General features: G+C 38.1%; 2 protein-coding genes across 8 annotated transcripts in view; one reads left to right on the top strand and one right to left on the bottom strand.

The window, feature by feature from the left end:
* The window catches only part of Rbks (ribokinase), a 113,245-nt gene extending 108,902 nt beyond the window's left edge, over positions 1–4,343 (bottom strand). For 2 of the 4 annotated variants that reach the window (XM_004627390.3, XM_004627391.2), the window contains exon 1: positions 3,833–4,020. In XM_004627390.3, coding sequence (XP_004627447.1) covers positions 3,833–3,921 — 89 coding nt within the window. In that variant the 5' untranslated portion in view covers positions 3,922–4,020. Of the gene's footprint in view, positions 1–3,832; positions 4,021–4,094 lie in introns of those variants that run through there. The other 2 variants (XM_023711101.1, XM_023711102.1) reach the window with 2 other exon arrangements.
* Positions 4,310–23,340, top strand: part of Babam2 (BRISC and BRCA1 A complex member 2) — a 506,746-nt gene continuing 487,715 nt past the window's right edge. For 3 of the 4 annotated variants that reach the window (XM_023711099.1, XM_023711100.1, XM_023711098.1), the window contains exons 1-2: positions 4,320–4,426; positions 7,580–7,731. In XM_023711099.1, the coding sequence (XP_023566867.1) occupies positions 7,604–7,731 (128 nt within the window). In that variant the 5' untranslated portion in view covers positions 4,320–4,426; positions 7,580–7,603. Of the gene's footprint in view, positions 4,427–7,579; positions 7,732–23,340 lie in introns of all 4 variants that reach the window. The other variant, XM_004627389.1, reaches the window with a different exon arrangement.

Raw genomic sequence — 23,340 nt, 5'->3', positions numbered from 1 at the left:
GCCTTTATTTCCCTGAAAACATGACTGTGAAAGATATATCTGTCCATATATATCTGTCCATCCATCTATCCATCTTTTTTTTGTATAGGGGATTGAATCCAGGGCTTTACATATGCCAGGCAAATAATCTATCACTGAGCTACATTCCCTAAAAGATTTTTTAAAAAATGTATTTGATTGTTAAAGGGTCTCACTACACAGCTTGAAATCATAGTGATCCTCCTATTTTCAGCCTCCCCAGCACTGTGATTACAGGTGTGCACCACTAGGCCCAGGCTCTGGGGCCAGGCACATTTTACCCTATGGGCGGCACTGGCATTGAACTGTGGTCCCTGAGTTTGCCTAAGCTTGCCTAAGCAGGTGCTTTAGTCCTTTGAGCTATCTTGCTGGCCCTCTTCTGTCTTCTTGAGACAGGGTCTTGCCTGCAGTTCAGGCTGGCCTTGAGTTCACTTTGTAGCACAGGCTGGTCATCAATTCACAATAGTCTTCCTGGCTCAGCCTCCGAGTGCCGGGATTATAGGCGTGTGGCCCCACATGCAGCTAAAGGAGAATTCTGTGATCTAAATATAGTATGACAAGTCAGGTGGCTTCTGGTGGGATCCAGGTAAGAGTATTGGACTCTATCAAACACAACATTTTCTAAGTAGCAAATAATTTTTCAAAAAGTAATCTAGGTCTGACATTTCATTCACTTTGGGTATAAAGGCTTTCAAATTCACTTACTGCACTATCCAATTAAAATATTTTCAGAATTAAGCAATCATTTCCTGGTTTGCCAAGGATTAAATTTAGATTATCTCTCAAGCCACCACTTTTAAATGGAAAACGTATTAGTTGATATCACAGTTTGTTGTTATGCAACTACATTTGTACTATTGTCTCAAAGCAAATTTTAGTGGTACAGAGACTGAAAGGGAAGTAGAAAATAAATTACGTGCAAAATATACCTCCTAAATGTTGGAGGATCCTATGAGTTCACGCCATCCATGATCTCATGGCTTTAAATACTATCTATACACTTATGACTTCCAGATTTATATGCAGGCTGGTCTTCTCTTCTGGACTCTAAACCCATATATCTGTCTTCTTGGCCTCTTCAACTGGGTGTCTAATAGGTACCTTAACCTGTCACGTTTACCCTTAGTTCCTCACACCATCCTGTTCCCACTGGACTCTTTGTTCACAACTATCTTCTGCATTTCATCTTAGCATCACTTTCTAGCTGTAGAGGCCATAGAATTTGGAGTAATCCTTAATTATCTCTTACTTCTCAGTAGATCCTGTCATCTCTACCTTAAAAATATACTAATCAAAAGATGGTCATTTTGTCTTGTTTGCAGTACTTTCAAGCTATCACCATATCTTGCCTGGATTTCTATGATTGATTTTTAAATTTTTGCAACATGAAACTTCAGAGATTAGTATTCAAGAAGGAAGAAGACAATGATAAATACAGATGGGTATAAATAAGGTCCATTGTTTGCCACATCACATGAGCTAACGATTTTCAAAATTTATTACTATGTAGAACTTACTATTCATTCATAGCAGACTGAAATTAGAAATGAAAAAAGTTGCCCACTGATTGAATTAGCAGTGTCTGGCACATAGTAATGTAACATATAAGGAAAGCTAGACTTGGATGCCGTCCAAAGGGTTTATTTACGTAATCTACTTCTTTTTTTGGTACTGGGAAATCCAGACAGAGAGGGACCTTTGAGGACACATCTTCTAGCTAACCTAGATTCTCAAGAGAGAAAAAGATTTTTTTATTTGTGGTAGTGAGTATTGAACTTAGGACTTTGTGCATGCTTGTCATACACTCTACACCAAACCATACTTCAAGCCCTAAGAGTAATAATGGAAAGTACTAACTTATTCTTCGTATCTGATGGTTAAGCTTCATGGAAGCTCTGTTTGCTGACAAGAAAGTGTTTTTTTAATTTTAACCTTGATATTTTTATTCTAAGCATGTACTCTAACACTAAGCTATTTCCCTGGCTCCTAAACTTTGTTTTTGATGGAACTATTTCTAGAGTAAAATGCATACTATATTTAAAAAAAAAATTATTAGCCCACATTAATCATACAGACTAGTGAGTTTCATTTTGGCATATTCATACATGATGTGTTTTTATATAAAATTAAACAAGTACCATATTATCTTTTCTTGAAGTCATAAAATGAATTATTATACTGGGCTCTTAAATTGGTGACACTCTAGAAAGGGGCTACCAATTACAGCCTGCAAGCTGCTTTTGTAAGCATAATTTTTACATTTTTAAAGGACTGTTTAAAATAATGATCTATTTGATCCCCTGGGGCCTGCTGTGACAGCCTCTCCCTGGGGGTGCCTGTGACACCCATGGACACGGCGTGGAGGCATGTGCCTGTAATCCCAGCACTTGGGAGGCTAAAAACAAAGAGGATGAGTATGAGTCCGATCTACGTAGTGAGACTCTGTAGACACTATATTCCCTGTACTAAATGCAGGAAAAAAAAAAAAAAAAGAAAAAAAGGCTATAGTCATACATAGACTTTATATGACTTAGCCTAAAACATTTACTGTGTGGGCCTTTATAGTAAAGTTTGCTGATCCCTGTTCTGGAAAAATCATAGGCCTCTTTACTAAATGTGTATAAATAAAAGATTATGCTCTGTCATTAGAGGAAGGATGTCCATCTTGGCACAACACCTGACAAGATAGTAAGCCACTCAAGTATTTTAGAAAAATAAGGTCACTGATACTATTTTTGCTGTGGATATAAGCTCTTACTCCCATCTCCCATTGTACACTTTATCTTTTAAATCTTACTGGAATTTGATACCAGTGGGTTTGGTGATTTAGTTTGATTATCCTTAAGCTTTTTTATTTTCAGATTTTTGTTATCTTTTGGGAAAACTAAGTTTAGGGATAGGCGAGTTTTTGTTGTAGTATTCCTAAACTTTTTTTTTTTGTATTTAGTACAGGGTCTACAGAGTCTCACTACACGGATCAGACTTGTAGTGATTCTCCTGTTTCCAGCTTCCCAAGAGCTGGGTTCACAGCTGCATGCCACCACACCCAGTCTCAATTGCTGCCTCAGTGTCCTCAGGGGAGGGGCCCGCAGGGCAGGCCAGTGATCCAAATCCCCAGACCCAGCACGTCTAAGCAGGTGCTTTAATCCAATGAGCTATCTGGCTGGTCCTGTATACCTAAACTTTAAAAAAAAAAAAAAAAAAATGTAAAATAGCATTACACCTCCAAAGCTGTTCACTAGTACTTTAAAATGAAAGAATCTGAACAGTAGAATTATTTTTGAAAGTCTAAGATTTGTTTTACAATGAACTTGTTTTTATGTTCAGAAAGCCATTTCCATAAAAAAGACAAATCACAAGGCTCTCTCTCCTTTAAATCTCACTGTCCTAACTCAACTATTCCCATACAGTATATTTTCTATGGTTATTTGGTCCCCTTCTTTTAATGGGTGTAAATATTGTACTAGTGGGTGTGCTATTTTATACAACCAGTTTAGACGAACAATGCCCAATTTGCAGTGTTATGGTTGAGAAAACAGTCCTCACAATAACTGTTTGCGTAGGCAAATGACGCACAGTCAACTGACTAGTCCTGGAGGAATAGGCACAAGGTCGTTAAAACCTTCCCTTTACTGTAGGTCCACTCACTTGCAATTTACAAATTCAAATTTTGCTTCTGTCATGTAAGAGGGGGGATGCAGGCTGGAGACACCTGCAGCGGATACCCACAGCTACAGTCGGTCCCAAAGTCGCTGCACCCAGGCACTGTCCCCGCCTGCGAGCATCGGATCTTGCCTACTGGCCCCCGACTAACCTGACGAGGTCTGTCATGCAGGAGCCCACCACTACCACCGCCGCCGCCTCCTCTTGACACTGCTTTCCGGGTTCCCCAGACGCAGCCATTGCTAAACAGTGACTCCAACGAATCTGGACGCTGACCTTTGCCCTTTGCCCTTTGCCCTTTGCCCGACCCACTGCCCAGAGACGCTGCTCCTACCCTCCCTGACGACACGGGGCTTTCACACGCTTTACGAAGGCCGCCCACCCAAATGCCCGAAATAATCTCGTCCACCAACTTCCCGGGTTCTTCCAAAAATTGCCTCCCTTCAAGGCCTTAAGCGGCACAGCCCTGCCGGTATTGCGAGAGTCGTCGCTCCTCTGCCCCTGCGAGGAAAGCGCCGGGCGGGAACTTTCAGGCACCGCCGGGACGCCTTTCGAAGCGGCGGGCCAGAGGCAGCGCGAGGGCGCGCACGCCATACGGCTCCCGGAGGGGCGGGACAGGGCGTCCCGAGAGCGCGCACGCATCGGGCCCGCGGTGCGCGCTCGGGTCGCGGTGTGTTGGTCGGGGGCGCGCTCGGGTAACCTGTACCCCACGTAATCGCCGGTTACCGATCGGACTAAGTTCCAGGTACCTGGACTGGGGCTGGTGCGGGGAGGTTGGATACCGAATCGCACAGGTGGCTCAGAGAATCATGGTTTAAAATGGCCAGTGGGTTCGCGTCCTCTTTTTCTAGAGAAGGCCCCCATTTCAAAGACCCTGCTCACCCTCATCACGCTAGTCCCCTCAAGAACCGGCGCCCAAGGTTAGAGACTTCTTTTTCCACATCTAGCTCACCCTGTGGTCCCTGATTAAGCCCACAGGCTTAATTTTTCTTTTCTGTGTGATAAGAGAATCATACAATTTAGAAGAACGGAACGTGTCTTCTGTCAGATGTTCCCCGGGGCAGGGGTGATTACTCTTTGGGTCTGAACCGATTTGCTTTTCCTTGTTGCCCCTTGGAGAAATTACGTCCCCTGTGTAACTTCCCTCGTGCGCCGTATGACGTTGACGTGACGCAGCAGGAGGCCACCCCTTTCCGTTCCGTGACGTCAACTGGGCACACGTTTCCGTGTTTGTCATCGTAGCCTAATTGCAAGAGCCTGGACAGTGCTTCAGACGTCTTTGTTTTGCCTAGGCAGCCACGGAAGGACCTTATTTGACCTTATTTTTTGGGCAGCAGGCCTTTGTAAAAATTGCATTTTTGCATTTTCCTTCTGACTTAACTACGTCAGAAATTAGGAAATACAAATTACACAGAAATGGCATTCAAAACAGGCTAGCCACACAGAATTTCTGCCTATCAAGAATCTATTATAAAATTGCCACGTCTAAAAGTTTTTACTGGATGCCCTTTTCATCCCCAACCCTATTCACTGCACCAAAGGATCATCATCTTTGGCTGTTTAGGAATCTGATTTTGGAGTCAGTATACAATATTTTCCCCATTTGGTTAGAAAAGTCACATCTCTTATGGTTGAAACATTTTAATGCTGGATGAGATCGTGCACTGTCAAAAGATAGTATTATGGCTGTTCTGAAAATAAAGATAAAAGTTCATTCTCCAGTGTTATTACAGAATCATGACGATTGCTGAATTCAAATAGGTTGTTGTCATCATTAGTGTGGTTTGTCTTCTGGGGCAGTTTGTGAATCATTCAGGGCAGTTTCAGCAGTAGGTCAGCGGTAGTCTAGTTTATTTCTAGGTGTAAAGCAGTCATTCGTTTAAAATCATGAGTCTGTTTTAACATTTTGCATGGTGTATGTTAAAAAATCACCTTGATGCTTTCCTCTTTAATGTTTACTTGAGAGGAAGAACAAAATTCACCAAGGAATAGAGTTGTTGAAAGTGACGTTATAGAGAGGGTGAGTAATATGGAGCTGATAGTAGATACTGAGAATGTGTTGGCCCTCTTTCCTTTTTTTTTAGAACTGAGAAGAAAAAAAAATAGTAGTTACTGGGAGGAGAAACATAATTTCATAATGTGCTGTCCTTTTACTTTTTTCTGTAATGAGTATTAATTAGTGTTTTCATATGATCCAGATAAGTATCCCTTCAGGAACTATGACAGCAATGGATAGGAATAAAAGGAAAAAAGACATCTTTAAAACAATAAAATGATTTAGTATATCACTCAGAAAGAAACTGACAGTTATCTATATCATTTGCAGAATGGGAAAGACATTACCTGGCCCATTACCCAAGTTGTGAAGAGCAACTTCAATGGAAGCCATAATTCCCAGTCCTTTTTATTTTTATTTTTATTTTGAGACAAGGTTTTGCTGAGTCAGCCAGTTCCCCCAGGCCGGGCTTGAATTTAAGATCCTCCTGCCTCAGTCTCCCAGGGTGCTGGGATTACAGGCATGTGCCAATAGTGTGTGAGATGTTTATTCTTATCTTCTGATGACATATTAGAGTGGCAGGGAAGTCATCTGCTGAAGCCCCAGAAGAGGAGCTTGTTTTGTATTTGCAGATGATTTGGGAGCTAATGTATAAAGCATTAACACTGCAGAGATACTCGTGGGTGTCAAGACTATATACTGTCAAATGTTAGTATTTATTTTTTCTGTGTTTAGGACAGGGTCTACAGCGTCTCATTATGTAGATTAGACTCGTAGTGATCCTCCTGTTTTCAGCCCTCCAAGTGCTGGGATTACAGGCTGCACCACCACGTCTGAATGTTAATATTTCTTGAATGATCATTGCAGTCTTTTCCTTTATTACTATCAGAAATGATTAAGTAAAATAAGTACTAGTTTGCCACATTTGTTTTAGCAGGGACTTATAAGTTGTCACGTACTATAACATCTAAAAACTAGAACTAAAGCATTAGTTATTTGTAATTGTTAATGCCTGAAAATCAGTTTGTTTTTGATGTGGGATTGCCCTTTCAGATTAAGGAAGAAAATAGTAATTTGAATTGACTTATTCACTTCTGAAAGTAGAGGCTTTCATTTAGAAATCTATTAAGAAGAATTCATATACTTCCTTCAGCCTCATAAGTTTTCAAGTAATTTAGATATGACTTACTGGTTTTGCTTTATATTTTCAAGTATAAAGATTTCTTAGTGTCTTAAACTCAGAGACCAAATGATCGATGTTATTCTGTTGTTTAATATTTGGATAGATCTATATTTTAAAGTTATATAGCTTTTGCCACATTTATTTCTCAGTTTTTGCTACATTTATTCCTCTATCAGGTTTTTTGAGGACATATTTTCTCAGGCCATAAATGTTTCTCTAGCCTTTGTGACCTTGTGCATTTATGTATTAAATAAATGTTATTGAATGCTTATTGTATGTCAGGTACTTTTGTTAAACATGAGAGAGATTCAAGATATATTCCCTGCAGGTGAGAGCTCATATAAGTAGATAGTTATGCTATTCTGGAGAGACGCCTGTTGAGCGAGGTATACCAGCCATAAATCTTTAGTAACAATTACAAGCAGGCTTTGCTTGTTCTAGACTTTCATATATTATTATCATGAAGTGCTTAGTTCTTGTGGGACATGTGAGGGATTCCTAACCCAGTGGTGTGTTTTGTATGTTAGGGGCAGTGCATTAGTGAAGGCCTTTTGATTTCAACCAAAGTAGAAGGGCCAGTTGTAGGATAAACAGCTTTATTTACTTAATTGCTTTATTTTCTATTACTATTTTATTATTTCTTTTTAAGACAGAGACTTCCTAAGTTTCCAGGCTGGCTTTTGTAAATTGTTATCACCATTCTTTCCTTTTGCTTTTAGTGGTGACATACAAGTCAAGTTGAAATGTCCCCAGAAGTGGCCTTGAACCGAATTTCTCCTATACTGTCCCCATTCATATCTAGTGTGGTCCGGAATGGGAAAGTGGGACTGGATGCTACAAATTGTTTGAGGATAACGGACTTGAAATCTGGGTATGTATAAAGAACTGATGCAGTGCATGGGCCAGAACCAATTCAGCCTTTATCTAATAATACATCTCTCATGCCAGACTTATAAAAATTATATCCCACAGATATTGTTCTAAGTCATGACCTTCTCACATGATGTTCAATTGGTTTAAAAATTTATTTCTATTTAATACATAGTTAGGTAAGTGGCCTACCACTAAGCTACATCTCCAACCTGATTCCATTTGGTTTGTTTAGTTTAGTTTTTTTTTTTTTTGGCGGTACTGGGGATCAAACTCAGGACCTTGCACTTGCCAGGCAGGTGGTTATGTCACTGAGCTACATCCCCCGCCCCTACTTCTTGATATTTTATATTTCATGTTATTTTGTGTTTCAGGCCATTAATTTATGGCCGGAATATTCATTCTGTTTCTGGCTTATCTCTTTGTGCCATGTGGGTTTTAACAAGAGTGTTTTTCATTTATTGGCTTGCTTTTTTGCTTACTGCAATCTAGAATACATGATGAAGAATTGAGGTTGAGATTCTATATCTGACATCACTTATAATCTCTCTTACTATGAAAATTATAATAGCCAAAATGAATCATTCTCCACCATGAGATTGAAACACCAAGATCTCATACCTAGAAATGTTGCATTAAAAAACACATCTTATTTTGAAATAAAATTAGATTTACAAAAAAGTACAGCTATAAATGAACATTCTTTCAATATTATTAATTATTCTACAGGTCCTATTTGACTATTGCTAGTTTTTCCTTTCATGTCTTTCTTTTGGGTCAAGGATTCAGTTCAGAATATGAATTACTTTTAATTGTCAAGTCTCCTTAGTCTGCCTAATCTCTGACAGTTACTTTCTCTTTCTTTGGCCTTAGTGACTTTGACACTGTAAAAGAAGTAAAATGTTAACCCTATATGAGTTTCTCTGATATTTTTCTTTCCTTATGATGAGAAATGAATTTTCCTTCCATGCATACTTTGGATCCCAGTGCATCAGATGAGGGAATACATGATGTTTCTATGCCTTTTTACTACTATGTGTTAACTTTGATCACTTGGTTAAGATTTTTTCAGCCAGGTGTTTTTATGTAGTAAAGTTATCTCATTTGTCCTTTGTAATTAGTGCCTTGTGAAACAGTGCCTGAGGACTATGCTTTTGTCCATTTTCTCAACATATTTTATTCCATTAATTTTAACATTCACTGAGAGTTCATGACTGCACTTGTTACTACTCTAGGGCTTGTCTAAGAGTGATTATCTAGTACTTTCATTCTTACACATTTATTAATGTGAATCCTATTATAAGAAAGCACTGTCTTTTTTTCTCAATTATTTACTTAGTAAATAAATATTTATTTACATCAGTATGAAGTTTTAGGTATTCATTTTATTCTATGGATTGTAATTCAAGAATAGACAGTTCAACTTGTGAGTTTTTGACTTCATGATGGTGTGAAAGTCATGTATGGTCAGTGGAACTTGTACTTAAATTTTGGACTTTGACTTTTTCTCAGGCCAGTGACATGTGGTTCATTTCTTTTGATGTTGGCAGTGGCCATTCACAAGGGAAAATCACTGACACACTACAGTCATTGTACTGTGTTGTTAAGTTCTGGTGTATTCAGGGCATTTTCAATCTGATATTTTTAGTTTCTGAGGGGGTTCATGCAGCTATAACCCCATTTAAAAAGGAGCAGCTATACCCTCTTCATTTTTGTTGTTTTTGCTTAATTGTTCTAGCTTTGCTGCTGGAGCTCTGTCAAGTGGCTTTGGTGACTTTTAGACATATCCCCATCACTTTTTCTTACTAGAAGTGTTGCATTCTTGATCTTCTTTTTAGTTTTCCTTGTTGGACTTTTTTCCTTTCTAAGAATCTTCCTATCTTTTGTCTAAGCGGGATGAATATTTGGATGTAAAGATATAGATTTATGTTCTTCAGTAGAAAAAAAAATAAGACTAAGACACTTATTTGGAATAGTAGGTTTTTTTTTTTTTAAAGATCTGGCATTGTTTTCAATTTCATTAATCAAAATATTTATATCCATTTGCTTTTTGTAAATGGCTATAAGTAAATAAGTATATATCCACTTGCTACTGGCAGGCATACACTGACCCTGTTTATTTTTTATGGTAGTGGGATTTTTTTATGGTACTGGGGAGCCACACTGGGCTATATTCCCAGTTCTTTTTAGTTTTTTGATTTTGAGGAGGGTCTCTACTAAGTCATGAGGTGCCCAGGTTGGGCTTGAATTTGTGATCCTCCTGCCTTGCCTCTCAGAGTGCTGGGATTATAGGCATGAGCTACCATGCCCATTTGTTGAGGGAACCGAGTATAACATGAACTAAGAGTAATAATATCATTGAGAATGAAAAATGGGATGGGGGAATTGGAGAAAGAGGGTGAGAGAAGGGGAAGGTCAATAAAAAAAAAAAAGCTATGATATGTACATGTAGCCACTCCCCAAGATCACTGTAAACTGCATGAACTGCAAACATGTACTAATAAACTTATTTTTAAAAAAAGGATGTGGAAAGAACTATGGTGGAGTTGATAGAAGGTAATTAAAATTTTTTTTTTCTGCTTTGAGTATTAAAGGTAATTCTACATGGTAGGGGCTTTAACAACTATGCTTAGAATAGCCAGGGGTTGGAAATTGACCTTTGAATTTTTTTTATTGGTTTAGAATTTTGTACCAGGTACTCAAGCAACAGGTCAGATGCTTAGACAGGCTTTCCAGCTGATAAATGTTAGTAGAAAGTAGGGGTTATAAATTAGAGATCATGGTTAGGATTCATTCAGTCTGAATTTCCCAGATTGTTATAGACAAGCTAGATAGAGATTGGCGCCTCTAGAGTTTTCTTTAGATAAACTTTATCTCTGATTGAAGTCATCAGGGTCAGATCTCAAGAGGGTATTTTCTAGTGACCCTTACTGCAGAAAGCAGATTGATAGACTTTATTTGCTGTGTTCATTTCTTGTCATTTGTTGCTTGTACTCTAGTGTTATCTTTGTGGCATCATGAAATCAGATAATGTTTCTTCTAGGTCAGAGAATAGATCATCAAGTGGACTTAGAACATTTCAGTTTCTGGCCTTCTCTTATTTTCCTTTTTAAATTTTTATTTCTTCTTTTTGTTCATCTCTTTTTTGAATATGTTTTCGAAGATTTAAAACTGCTGGCCTTATATTCTATTAGCTTTGAGATTACACCTAATTGTATCTACTTCCTTTTCCTTTCCACCCCAGCCCATCTTGCATTTTACTGCTTGGATCATACCCATTAAGGAGTTTCTCCTTTTCTAGGAAGGAGGTGAGCTTGGAGAAACAAAGGCATCTCAGCTGTGGAGTGAGACTCCTACTTTAGGCAGAAGTGGCCAGAATTTTCTCACTGGATCTTAGTTTCTTTGTTAATAAAATGAATAACTGAGTTAGATGACTAAGGTTTTTACAGTACCCAAATTTCATCTCAAAAGTCTATCAACTGATAAATAGAATAACAAGTATGATATATCAAAAAATAGATTATAAATTCAGCCATAAAAAAGGAATGAAGTACTTATTCATGCTGTAGCAGGGTTGAACCTCAGAAACATTGTGCTGCATGAAAGCCTCAAAACATCATGTGTTGTATTGTATGATTCCATTTATATGAAATGTCCAGAATAGACCAGTCCATGGATACTGAAAATAAGTTATGGGTTGCCAGGGGCAGAGGGGACTAAGAAGTGCCTGATAATGGATGTGGAGCTTCTTTTTGGGCATGACAGATATGTTCTAAAATTAGATGGTAGTGATGGTAGCACAGCTTTCTGAATACACTAATACAACTGATTGTACACTTAAGGGTGTGTGAATTATATCTTAGTAAAGCTGTCATTTAAAAAAGGAAACTTGTGAACCTGAGATGCTTACTGGCTTGAATAATTAGGTTACAGAAATAAATTTTTCCTGTTTACCTTATCACAACATTGCTTTCAGAGTATTGAAGATCTGATGGGACTGGTGGCCAGTAGACTGGTGACTGCTCTATGTTAGATGATATAAACCTGAACTTCCTTATTTTCTTAGTGTTCTTAGAGACTAGTTAAAAGCCATGTTGCTTCTTTTCTGTCGATTTCATATTGGGTATCCCCAAATTCCTCAGTGTTCAGTTTTTAAGTGCAAATAGTGGAACTGATGATAAACTTGAAATAAGCCCACTGGTCCTGGCCTGTCTGGACTAGTTCTGCCGAAGAAATATTTGAAAGCACATTTAATGACATTTAGTATTATGATAGCTTTTTGTAATTGTAATGAAATAATTTAAAAAGAGTTTATTTTAGTATATGACCTTTTGAAGTCCTTTTGACATCTAAACTATACTAAGTAGTTATGGAATTTACTGTTTTTTAGTTTTAGAAAACAAAAATGCCTTGATCTGCATTAACAGAGTTGCTCTGCAGAAAGTTATGTGAAAAACTTTAGTTCAGAGCATTGCTGATGTCTTGTTTTCTTTTTAAAAATTAACATATATTGGGTATGTATGTTCATGAGATTTGCTGTGGTATTTCCATTCACGCATATAATATACATTGACCATATCCATCCATCCATCCTTCCACCCTTTCTCCTTTTTTCCTGCCTTCTTGCACCCTTCTGAGCCCCTAGTTGTAATTCTTTCACTTTCTGGTTGACTTTTTATTTTTACATATAAGAGGGAACATGGGCTACCTGTCTGTCTATCTGGCTTATTTTACTTAATATGAGATTCTACAGTCCCATCTGCAAATGATAGGATGTCATTCCTTTTTATGTTTGAATACTTCATTGTGTGCATGTATCATGTTTTCTTTTTTCACTCATTTGTGATGAGCACACAGGTTGATTTCATATTATAGCTTTTGGGAATAGTATTGCAATAGACATAGGCATATAGGTATCTTTTTTGTATGCTGACTTCATTTCCTTTGGGTATATACCCAGGAGTATTTAGGTAGCAGAATCATATGGTACTTCTGTTTTTATTTATTTATTTTTTTTGTGGACCCTCCATACTGTTTTCCATAGTGGCTGTACTAATTTACATTTTCCCCAGCAGTGTATGAATTCTTTTCCTCTGTATCCTTGCCAGCATTTGCTATTTTTTTAAGTTTAAGTTTGTTTTTTTTTGATAATAGCCATTCTAACTAGGGTGAGATGGTATCTTATTATAGTTTTGATTTGCATTTTCCTGGTGGCTAATAACATTGAGTATTTCTGCATATATTCATTGCCTGTTTGACCTCTTCTTCTTCTTTCCCCCTTTCTTTTTCCTTCCCTCCCTCTTTTTTCTTCTCTTCTCTCCTTCCTTCCTTCCTTCCTTCCTTCCTTCCTTCCTTCCTTCCCTCCTTCCTTCCCTCTTTCCCTCCTTCCCTCCTTCCCTCCTTCCCTCCCTCCCTCCTACTCTCACTTCTTCCTCCTTCCTTCTTTCTATCAATCCATTCATCCATACTGAGGTTTGAACCTAAGGCCTCTACATGACCTACAGTCTCATTCCTTTTTAAATTTTGAAACAAGGTCTTTCTAAGTTGCTAAGGTGGCCAGGTTGGGCTTGAATTTGTGAACCTACCTCAGCTTCCTATAGTGGTGGGATTGTAGATGTGTGACACCATGTTTGGCTTGGCCATTTGTATTTCTTCCTTTGAGAAGTGTGTATTCAGATCACTTACTCATTTTTAAATTAGATTACTCAGGGTTTTTTATGTATTGTAGATATTAATCCTGTCAGATGAATAGCTGGTACATATTTTCTCCTATATTGTAGATTATCTCTTTACTCTGTTGATTGTTTCATTTGCTGTAAACACGTATTTTAATTTAAGGTTATCTCATTTGTCAGTTTTTGCTTTTGTTTCTTGTGCTTTTGGGGCCATATCCAGAAGATCATTGCTTGTACCAATATTTTGAAGTGCCTTCCATGTGTTTTTCTTTAGCAATGTCAAGTCCAAGATGTTTGATCCATTTCTAGTTAGTCTTTGCCCTGGGTGAGAGATCAGGATTAGGTTTCAACCTTCTGCAGGTCATTGTCCAGTTTTCCTGGCACCTCTGATACATCTTTTTAGCACATGTGTCAAGAATCAGTGGGTCGTAGATGTGTACGTTATTGATGTCTTCTATGTAGTACTTGTCTGAAAGATTTGTGAAAGTTCTTTAGAAGCTTATTAGCAATTTTTTTCTTCCCTTCTCTGTCAAAATCCCTCAAATTTCCATTGCAAAACAGTGACAGAGATATGACTTCTTTTTAGTGTGTCACTTGGAATTTCCTTTTATTTCAGATTTGCTGCATGTAGGGTTATGTGAGTTGGGAAACTCAGCGTACATTGAAGTTATCAAATGAGGAGATTGATTTTTAGAGGTTAGAAGAACCAATCATAGTATATAGCCACTTAACCTCCTCATAGGTTTTCTAGACATGGCTTATAGGGGATGGACAGGAAAGATTCTTCTTCTTCTTTTTTTAAATAGCAGTTTATCTTTTTTTCTCTATAGCACCTATAGATTTTTCTACTTTATTGAAGACTTATATTTCTAAAATGTACTGTAAGCTATCAGTATCTTTTTTAAAAAAATGTATTTAGTACAAGGTCAATAGGATCTACAGGGTCTCACTACAAAGATGGGACTCATAGTGATTTTCCTGTTTTCGGCTTCCCAAGTGCTGGGATTACCGGCGTGTGCCACCAATCTCAGTGGGTCTCAACATGCCCTGGGCGCCGGGCAGGCACAGCACACCGGGGATTGAACCCCAGCTGCTGTGCTCTGCCTAAGCAGGCACTTTAGTCTACTGAGCTATCTGGCCTGTCCTCATATCTCTAGAGTTCTTGTTTAAGGTTTAATTTTTTTTATGTCTCCTTTAGGTCTGCCATGGTAGCTTTCACCTATAATGTAGTTTCTTTTATCTTTTTTTTTTTTTGGTTCCATGGGTTGAACTCAGGACCTTCTGCTTGCCAGGCAGGTGCTTATACTGCTGAGCTATCTCCCTGGCCCTCACATAATAATGTGAAATGAAGTGGTTTTCTAGGGAAGTTACTATATTTAGAGATCAGAGTGATTTGTTCTGGTGGCTTGAAAGGATTGTGGTACTGTAATTCTTAAATTCTGTTGCATACAGTCCTTTTTAGTGATTTTCCCTGACAAATGAGTTGATATGTTCAACATTATTTGCAGTGTCTTATAGTATTTGGTTTACTCTTTTAGGTAAAATATATACTGAGATCTGAAGGGGCTAGATAACTGATTTTGAAGAATTATTTCATGAGCTTACTGAATGTTTATTAATTCTGTGCTCAGTGTTACTTTGATCACAAGCATGTGCTATTTGTAGGATGCCATATTTTGTCATTTTTAGTGATTTTTTTGTAATCTTGAAGATATCGAAGTGTCTGTTCAGCATTCTGGAGTGATGCTTGGCAAGGATAACCGGGAGGAAAGCAGAGAGCGCTCTTGCAACCTGTGGCAGCTGAGCCTCAGTATCTTTTTTCAGCATATTGCAGTGACTCAACCTTACTGGCACATGGCTGTGTTTGGGGCATCTGCTGTGACATTCATCCACCCACAACTACTTGTTGCATTTTTTCCCCATGTTCTGAATTTTATTAAAAATAGGCACTTAGTACAAGTACTTGATTACTAAATAGAACAGTTTAAGAAGATGAGTGCTGGAAGCTTTGAAGCTGACCTTAGTTTGACTGTGTTACTCCCTAGGGCTGGTAGACTGAACCTTTATTAGTCTTGTATCTAGAAGGATACTGCTGTCCTGGGAGGCCGCAGTTTAATCTTTTTTTTTTTTTAATTGTTTTATTTATTTGAGAGAGAGAGAGAGAGAGAGAGAGAGAGAGTGTGTGTTGTGTGTGTGTGGCCAGCTCAGCCCACCAGGGGGCGGGGCTGGCTGGCATGTGGTGCTGGGGGATCAAACCGCGGTCCCTAATGCTTTGCTAAGCTTGTTCTAAGTAGGTGCTTTAGACCACTGAGCCATCTCTCCAGCCCCGCAGTTTAATCTTGAAGATGGACAGTTTTGAATACTATAGTATATAGATGTGCATTTGGCTTTTCTATGTCACTTTAAAAAAAAAAAATCTGTTCTTAATCTCATTCTCCTTTTTCCCTTTGAGGGGCTTCGTACATTATATATTCATTATATACAAATATATCTCTAAATAATATGTGATGTTATGTTTTGTGTTTAAAATACAAATAATATCATAGTCATCTTCACCTTTCTTCTTTTGCTTAGTTTTAAGTTAATGAGACTTGCCAGTGTTAATATGAGCAACTCTATTACTGCTATCATCTCTCATTCATGAGTATGCCTGTGGGTTTTTAATTAATTCTTTAAATTTTTTTTATAAAGAGCACTACAGTGAACATTTGCTTACATGTGCATAAAAAGATACACACACACACACACATGAGAATATTTTCTGAGGCAGAGTTTCTAGAATTTGCTTTGTTTACTGGATGTAAAATCAATTGAATGAGTCATTCCAACATTTAAGAAATGAATAAGAACAGGATGGAAACTCTCAAAATGTGTCATACATAGTAAGAATAAGCACTGTATTGTCAATTTTCATTTCAGTTAAATAGGTGTATATGTTCTGGGTTGCAGTGAATAATGTCAGTGGTGAAAAAAAAGTTTGAAAGCTGCCTTTCCCTAGTATATTCCTAACAATAGATCTGTGGGCTCGTGGGTTCTGTGCATCTTCTTTTTCATTAAATATGACTGGATTATATCAGTTTCCTTCCACCATAAATGAATGAGAATTGCCATTACTTTGTAGCCTTATTAGTACTTGATGTTGTCAGGCTTGAATTTTTCCAAAGTGATGAGTTTGTTATTTTCTTTTTAATGTATTTAGTACCGGGTCTACAGGGCCTCACTTCATAGATTGAACTTCTAGTGATCCTTTCTGTTTTTCAGCCTCCCAAGCACTGGGATTACAGGTGGGTGCCACCACGCCCAGTCTCGTTCATTATCTCATCATGCCCTGGGGGCAGGGCTGGCACAGCAGACTGTGGATCAAACCTCACCCCTGCATCTGCCTAAGCAGGCGCTTTAATCCACTGAGCTATCTGGCTGGCCTTGAGTTTGAAATTGTATCACATTATGAATTTAATTTATAGTTCTCTGATTGCCAGTGTGATAAAATGTTTTCTTCTTCTTCTTTTTTTTTTTTTTTTGCCGTACTAGGGATTGAACTCAGGATCTTGTGCTTGCCAGGAAAATGTTTTCATATGTTACTGATAATTTACATTTCTTCTTTTGAGGATTATCCTTTTTTTTTTTTTTAAATCTTGTAAAGGGGTCATTTGTGTTTCTGTATGGATTTTAAAATATTCTAGCTAGTTCAGAGGTTGAGACAGAAGAATCACAGGTTCGAGGCCCAGCCTGAGCAACTTAGTGAAAGCATATTTTAAAATAAAATTAAAAAAGTGATGGAGATGTAACTCAGTTCTACCTGGGTCTACTGATTTTTTTTATTTTTGCATATGTATCTGAGAGAGAGGGAGGGAGAGAGATCTAAGAAACTCTAGCCTTTATAAAAAACATACATCTTTTTCTAAGAATCTTAAAGTTTTCATTTTTCCTTTTTGATCTCTAATAGACTTTTTTTCCTATAAAATATGGAGTGACGTACTGATACAGTTCCCCCTCTCTGCACATGGATACCAGATAGACACAGCATCGTTTCTTGAGGAGACAATTCTTTGACCAAGGATCTGCAAAGTTGTCTTTCTCAAATCAAATTTGTACCATATGTAGACCTGTTTGTAGACTTTCTGTGTAGTCTGCCCACCTCATTGTCCTTATGTCATTTTCACCGTGTCTTAACTGTGTTATAGTTTTATAGACTAGTATGATAGATCATAGAGCAAATTCTCCTCAGCTGACTTGTTGTAATTCTTAGCAGTTGTCTTGCTAAGGCTGGATGAGGTGGTGTATGGCTCAGGAGGATGAGGCAGGAGGATTGCTGTGAGTTTGAGACTAGCCTGGGCTTCAACGTGAGTTAGTTCAAAGCCAGCCTGAACTGCATGGTGAGACCCTGTCTCAAAAAGACTTGCTTAGCCATGTATTCTGTATATTCTAAATACCTTTAAAGTGACTTCATTTAAATAGCTATATGTTGTTTTACCAGGAAACTATCATAATTTAGTTAACAAAAACCCCTATTTTTAATTCACTAAAGAAAGGAAATGAAAAATTGGCCTGGTGAGGGGCTAATTGAGAATTGATGGTCAGGAAAACTCTCTCTGAGATGACATTTAAGTTGAGTCATGAAAGATGAGGGTAGTTCATTGTGAAATAGGAAATACTCAGGATGAAGCTTTGTGTGCTCAAGGACTGGCAAAGCCACTGTGGTTGGAATGTAGAGGGTGTGTGGGAGAGAAATGAAATGAGAATTCTAGAGGTAGTCAGGCACCAGATTATACAGAACCTGGGGAGCTAGATTTTGAAGTTTATATTTTATTCAAGGTGGAATGAGAGCCATTGAAAGATTTTAAGTAGTAGGATGAGTGATCTTCTTTATGTTTAAAAATAAAATCACCTGTAGTTATGTGGAAAATATCTTGTGCAGGGTACAGTATACTTACTTAACTGGCCATTATAATAGACCAGAAGGGAGATGATGGAAACTTAGAATATGGTGATGGCAGTGGAGATGGAAAGAAATTAATAGATTGTTAAGCTGCTTAGCCAGCAAAATGATGAAGATATTAAATTTGGGGTATAAAAGGGAATAAAAAATGACTTCCTGATTTTTAGCTGTTTCTCAGTGGATTGATATTTTTGCCAGGGCAGAGGTAGAGAAGAATGGTGGAAGAACTCTTAATTTGGATTGATTACTCTCAGGGTCTGCCATATTATTACCACTTTTGGTCATCTCTTCATCTCTTTCCTGAATTTAATTTCCTATCTTACCATGTTTTGCTCTCTTGCTTTATTGGGGTATATACTCCCATAATATTCTGCTAAAGAAAAAAGAGATAAATTTTTCTGGTTCTGGAAAGCCTGAAAATATTTTTGTTTTAAGTTTGATTAATAATTTGGTAAGGTACAGAAGTCTACATTGTAAATTGCCTTTCCTTTGATTTTTTTTTTTCTCTTGAGGACTGTTTATTTCATTTTATTTTTTTCCCTTAGAATTTTGGTGGCCTTGATTTGTAATATCAATCATAAAAAACATACTGTTACAATTTCACAGATGAATATCTTCTTTTATTTCTCTAAGGTTATTAATTACAGTTTAAGATTCCTCTATACCTTGCATTGTTTCTGTTCTGTTCTGTGTCTTTCAAAATTCATCAAACTGAAGAATTTTGGTTATCCATGTTCATCTAAGAATGAAGCTCTACAATGTGAAGTTGAAGCCCTTCAAACACGGTTGGGTTGTCAACTACTGAGCTTCATTATAGTTTGATTTAGGTAGCAATTAGGCCTTTTGTTGGGTGGTTACCTGATTTATTTAGAGATCTCTGGGCTGTAAAAATAAAATGTGCTGAATGGATGCCTATATTGCTATGCATCAGGAAAATTATTGGGCCAAAAAATATGTGTGTTTTAGGGTTTTGATAGGTTTAATATATTAGTGTATTACACTTATTTATATTAGAATATGGACATATATCTTCCAGCTTTTCACTGTCTCTTATTTACATCAATTAATTTACTTACATCAGTTAGTTTATTTAATATGCATTGGACATTAAATTTTTCATATCTGAAGCAGTAATATATAGTACATATTAAGAAATATATAGAAGGATGTTCAACAGGCACTGAGGCCTCTTTTTTTCATTCTATATAAACAGTAGCTATGCTTGATTGTTGTAAAGACTCCTGGTTAATCATGACTTCCTTTATCTACTGGTCTTTGCAACTTTGTCATTCTATTCATCAAGAGTTAGTCTATTTCCTCTTCTTGTGTCTTCAGTGGTTTTCTGACTTGATTTTACCAGTCAGATGTGGTGAATGTGATGTGACTTCTGAGTCTAGGTGTGGGGAGACTTTGCAGTCCATCTTTACCCTCTTAGAATACCATCCTCACCTGGTACAGGGCTCTCCTGGTTTGTGTGCTGGCAAGAGAACGAATGGCCTATGGTCCCCCAGCTAGGCTGTCAGCTAAGGCCTGTTCAGACTGTGCAGACTGGAGTGCAGGGTTTTGAATGAGGATGATGGCATAAACTAGCATGGGGAATGTCTGGGGTAGTGTAGATGTTACACAGCAGACTATTTGCTGGAGCTCAGGATGTTTCTAGGTACCGTAAACATCTGGTAATTCAGTAAACCATGCAAAGTGCTTATATGTCAGATGATTTTACCGTATACACTTCAGAAGTTTTTCCTTGGACATTGTTAACCAGAAGAAGCACAGGCTGGCCCCTATTCCTCATGTACCAGCCCATAATCTTTTCTTCCCTTGTATATTTATCCTGGGTAGCTGCCTGTCTAGTGTTGATTATAATAGTAGAATGTAGTAATAAAATAAATTTAAATAACTTTATGGAGGTTGTAACTTCTCAGAGTATAGTCATATGTTTTTAAATATTCTGTTTTATTCTTATGATTTTAAATAGTGACATTGGCTTTGAACCAATGATCTCTGGAATCACTGAGCTTGGAAATTTCTGCCAGAAGTCCAGAGTTTGAGATAGTATGAGGATAAATTGGGTCTTTAGTTTTATTTCTTTTTTGTTTTTTATGTATTTGGTACAGGCTCTCACTATGCAGCTCGGACTCCTAGTGATCCTCCTGTTTTTAACCTCCTCAGCTCTGGGATTACAGGTGTGTGCCACTACGCCCAGACTTGGTGGCCGACTCAGTGGGGCGGGGCTCAGGGGGCATGTGGTGCTGGGATCGAATCCTGAGCGAGCACTTAGTCCACTGAGCTATCTTGCCAGCTTGGGTCTTTAGTTTTAAATGATTATAAAGTTTGGGCTTTTTATGACTTTAAAAAAATTTTATTTATTCATATGGTACAGGGTCTTGCTATGCAACTCAGACTTGTAGTGATCCTCCTTCCTTGTCTACACAGCTGGGATTACAGGTATGTGCCACCATGCCTGCTTTTGGCAATGGCATGGCACATCCCGGGTCAGGGATTGAAGCTGGGTCCTTGCGCTTGCTTGAAGCTGGGTCCAGGCAGATGCTGAGACTGCCAAACTATGTCCTCAGCCCCAGCAGGAGTTAGGAGATTCATCTCCTGTAGACTACTTTGTTCAAGGAACATCAAAATTAATCCTACTGTTGTCTTTTGTCCCCTCTATTATGTATAATTTTAAGGTAGGTTTTTTTTTTTTTTTTTTAAACCTAGTTTTTATTTTATTAGGATGAGAAATTTGCCAGGTTCCTTGCATTAAGAAAATAGTTGAGGATTTTTTGGTACATGTTTTTATACACATAAATTTGTTTTAGGCCTTCAAAATAATCTTTTCTGTGCCAACACTTAGATGTTAAAAACCTTATACATATGTAGGAAGGTAGAATAACCCCTTTCTTAGCTTCTGTATTGCTTGAATAATTTTGCTTTTTTTTGTGCCATTCTGCTTGAGAAACAGTTTTATAATCTTCTTTCTCAGGGTCACATTTCCTGAGTAATTTGGTTATCTTTTTCATAGCATGTTATGAAAGTTAAGTTTATCCCTCTGACCTTGGTGCTTCTGACTTTTTGAAATATGTGTCCTTTTTGTGTTCTGAAAAGTTTTTTTTTTTTTTTTTTTTTTTGTGTTCTGAAAAGTTTTTTTTTTTTTTTTTTAAATCTCAGCCTTTGCTCTTGCCAAATTATAAATAACAAATCTTGAATCAAGTGGAAGTTATGTAGGACATTTTGATATTCTACTTTTAAGTAAGTATAATGTCCTCAGAATGATTTTGTTTTTCATCTATGGACTCCTAAGACTTTTTCATTTAAAAAACATTATTTTTAAGATAAATCTTTTCTGGTTCAGAACATTGTTAACATAGGGTTCACTTTTGAGCTTAACCCATGCTTTTTATGTGGTAAAATAGACATAACACAAATTATTAGTGCATTTTAAAATTTATAGTTCTGTGGCATTATATAACTTTGTAAATGTAGCATATGAAGATGTTGGATAGGGACCGGTGAGATAGCTCAGTGGTCTAAAGTGCCTGCTTAGGCAAGCATGCAGGGACCACAGTTCGATCCCCAGCACTATATGCCACACCAGCCTCACCCACAAGGTGGGCTGAGCTGGCCACAAACAAACAAATAAACAAACAACCCCCCCATATATATATCTAAAACTTTTTTGGGGGTAATGTTGGTACTAGAACTTAGAAACTTTGCTCAAAGTTGCATCTTTAGCCCTTTTATAAAATTTTAAGACATAGTCTTGCTAAGGTAGTAAGATATTCAGGCTAGCTCAGACTAGAATTCTACCTTGCCCTCCCAGAATGCTGGAATTATAGGCCAGAGCCATTTTGTGCAGATGTCTAAAACTTCATCTTGCAAAGCAGTCTATGCCTGTGAAACACTAATTCCCTCTTCTTCCCTTTACTCAGTTGCTGGCAGCCACTGTTTTATTTTCTGCTTTTATGAATTTGATCAGTTTGGGTACCTATATGCAAGAGAAAATTATGCAGTATTTGGCCTTTTATGACTAACTTACTGTACTTCACACAGTATCCTCATGGTTTATCCACATCATAGCATGTGACAGAACTTTCTTCCTTTTTAATGCTGATTAATATTTTTGATCTAAGGCACATTTTGTTTATCTAGCCACTTTTTGTTGGGCATCTGTTGCATCTATCTTTTGGGTATTGTGAATTGTACTGCTTTTAGTAAGGGTATACAAATATCTGAACCTATTTTCAGATTTTTCACCTTTATGTACCTAGAAGTGGAATTGCTGGGTCATATGGTGTTTCTGGGTCTAAGTTTTTAAGGAGTTGCTGTGCTCTTTTTTTGTACAACAGCTATTGCTTTGCCTTTTCACCATAAATCCACAGGGATTCTGATTTTTCCATTCCTCAGGAGCATCAACACTTGTTATTTTCTATTCTTGTTGGCTTCTTTTTGGTAATAGCCATCTTAATTCTGTGAAGTCATATTTCCATTGTTTGAGTTTGCATTTCTTTAAAAAGGGATGTTGCTTCCTGTTACCCTGCACCGGCGGGACCTGCCGGTCCAAGCCCAGGCGCAGCGTGTGTAAGACCCTCTTCCACCCCCTTGGGACTTCCCCATCACTCCGCAGCACTCCCCCACCCTGCCTGCTGAGTGAGAATTTCTGCCTTGTTCTGGGGACCATCAGATCCAGTCCTAGCCCAGGCCCCTGTGAGTGTATGGGAGAGCTTCCAGCTACCCTGCACCAGTGGAACCTGCTGGTCCCAGCCCAGGCGCAGCGTGGGTGAGACCCTCTTCTACTCCCTTGGGACCCCTCACCACTCCGCAGCTCCCCTAACCCCACCCGCTGAGTGAAAATTTCTGCTGTGTTCTGGGGACCCCCAGATCCAGCCCTAGCCCAGGCCCGGTGAGCTTCTTCTCCCCCCTACTCCACCTTGTCCCCTCCAAACTCACCTCAGGCCTGGCATACAGGCCTGGGGTGAAACCCTGCAGCTGCAATCCCTGT

Source organism: Octodon degus, unplaced genomic scaffold, assembly GCF_000260255.1.
Source record: "Octodon degus isolate 3935 unplaced genomic scaffold, OctDeg1.0 scaffold00019, whole genome shotgun sequence".
NCBI classification, from domain to species: Eukaryota; Metazoa; Chordata; class Mammalia; order Rodentia; family Octodontidae; genus Octodon; species Octodon degus.
Note: the sequence above shows the minus strand (reverse complement) of the source record. Positions and strands in the feature narration are given on the sequence as shown.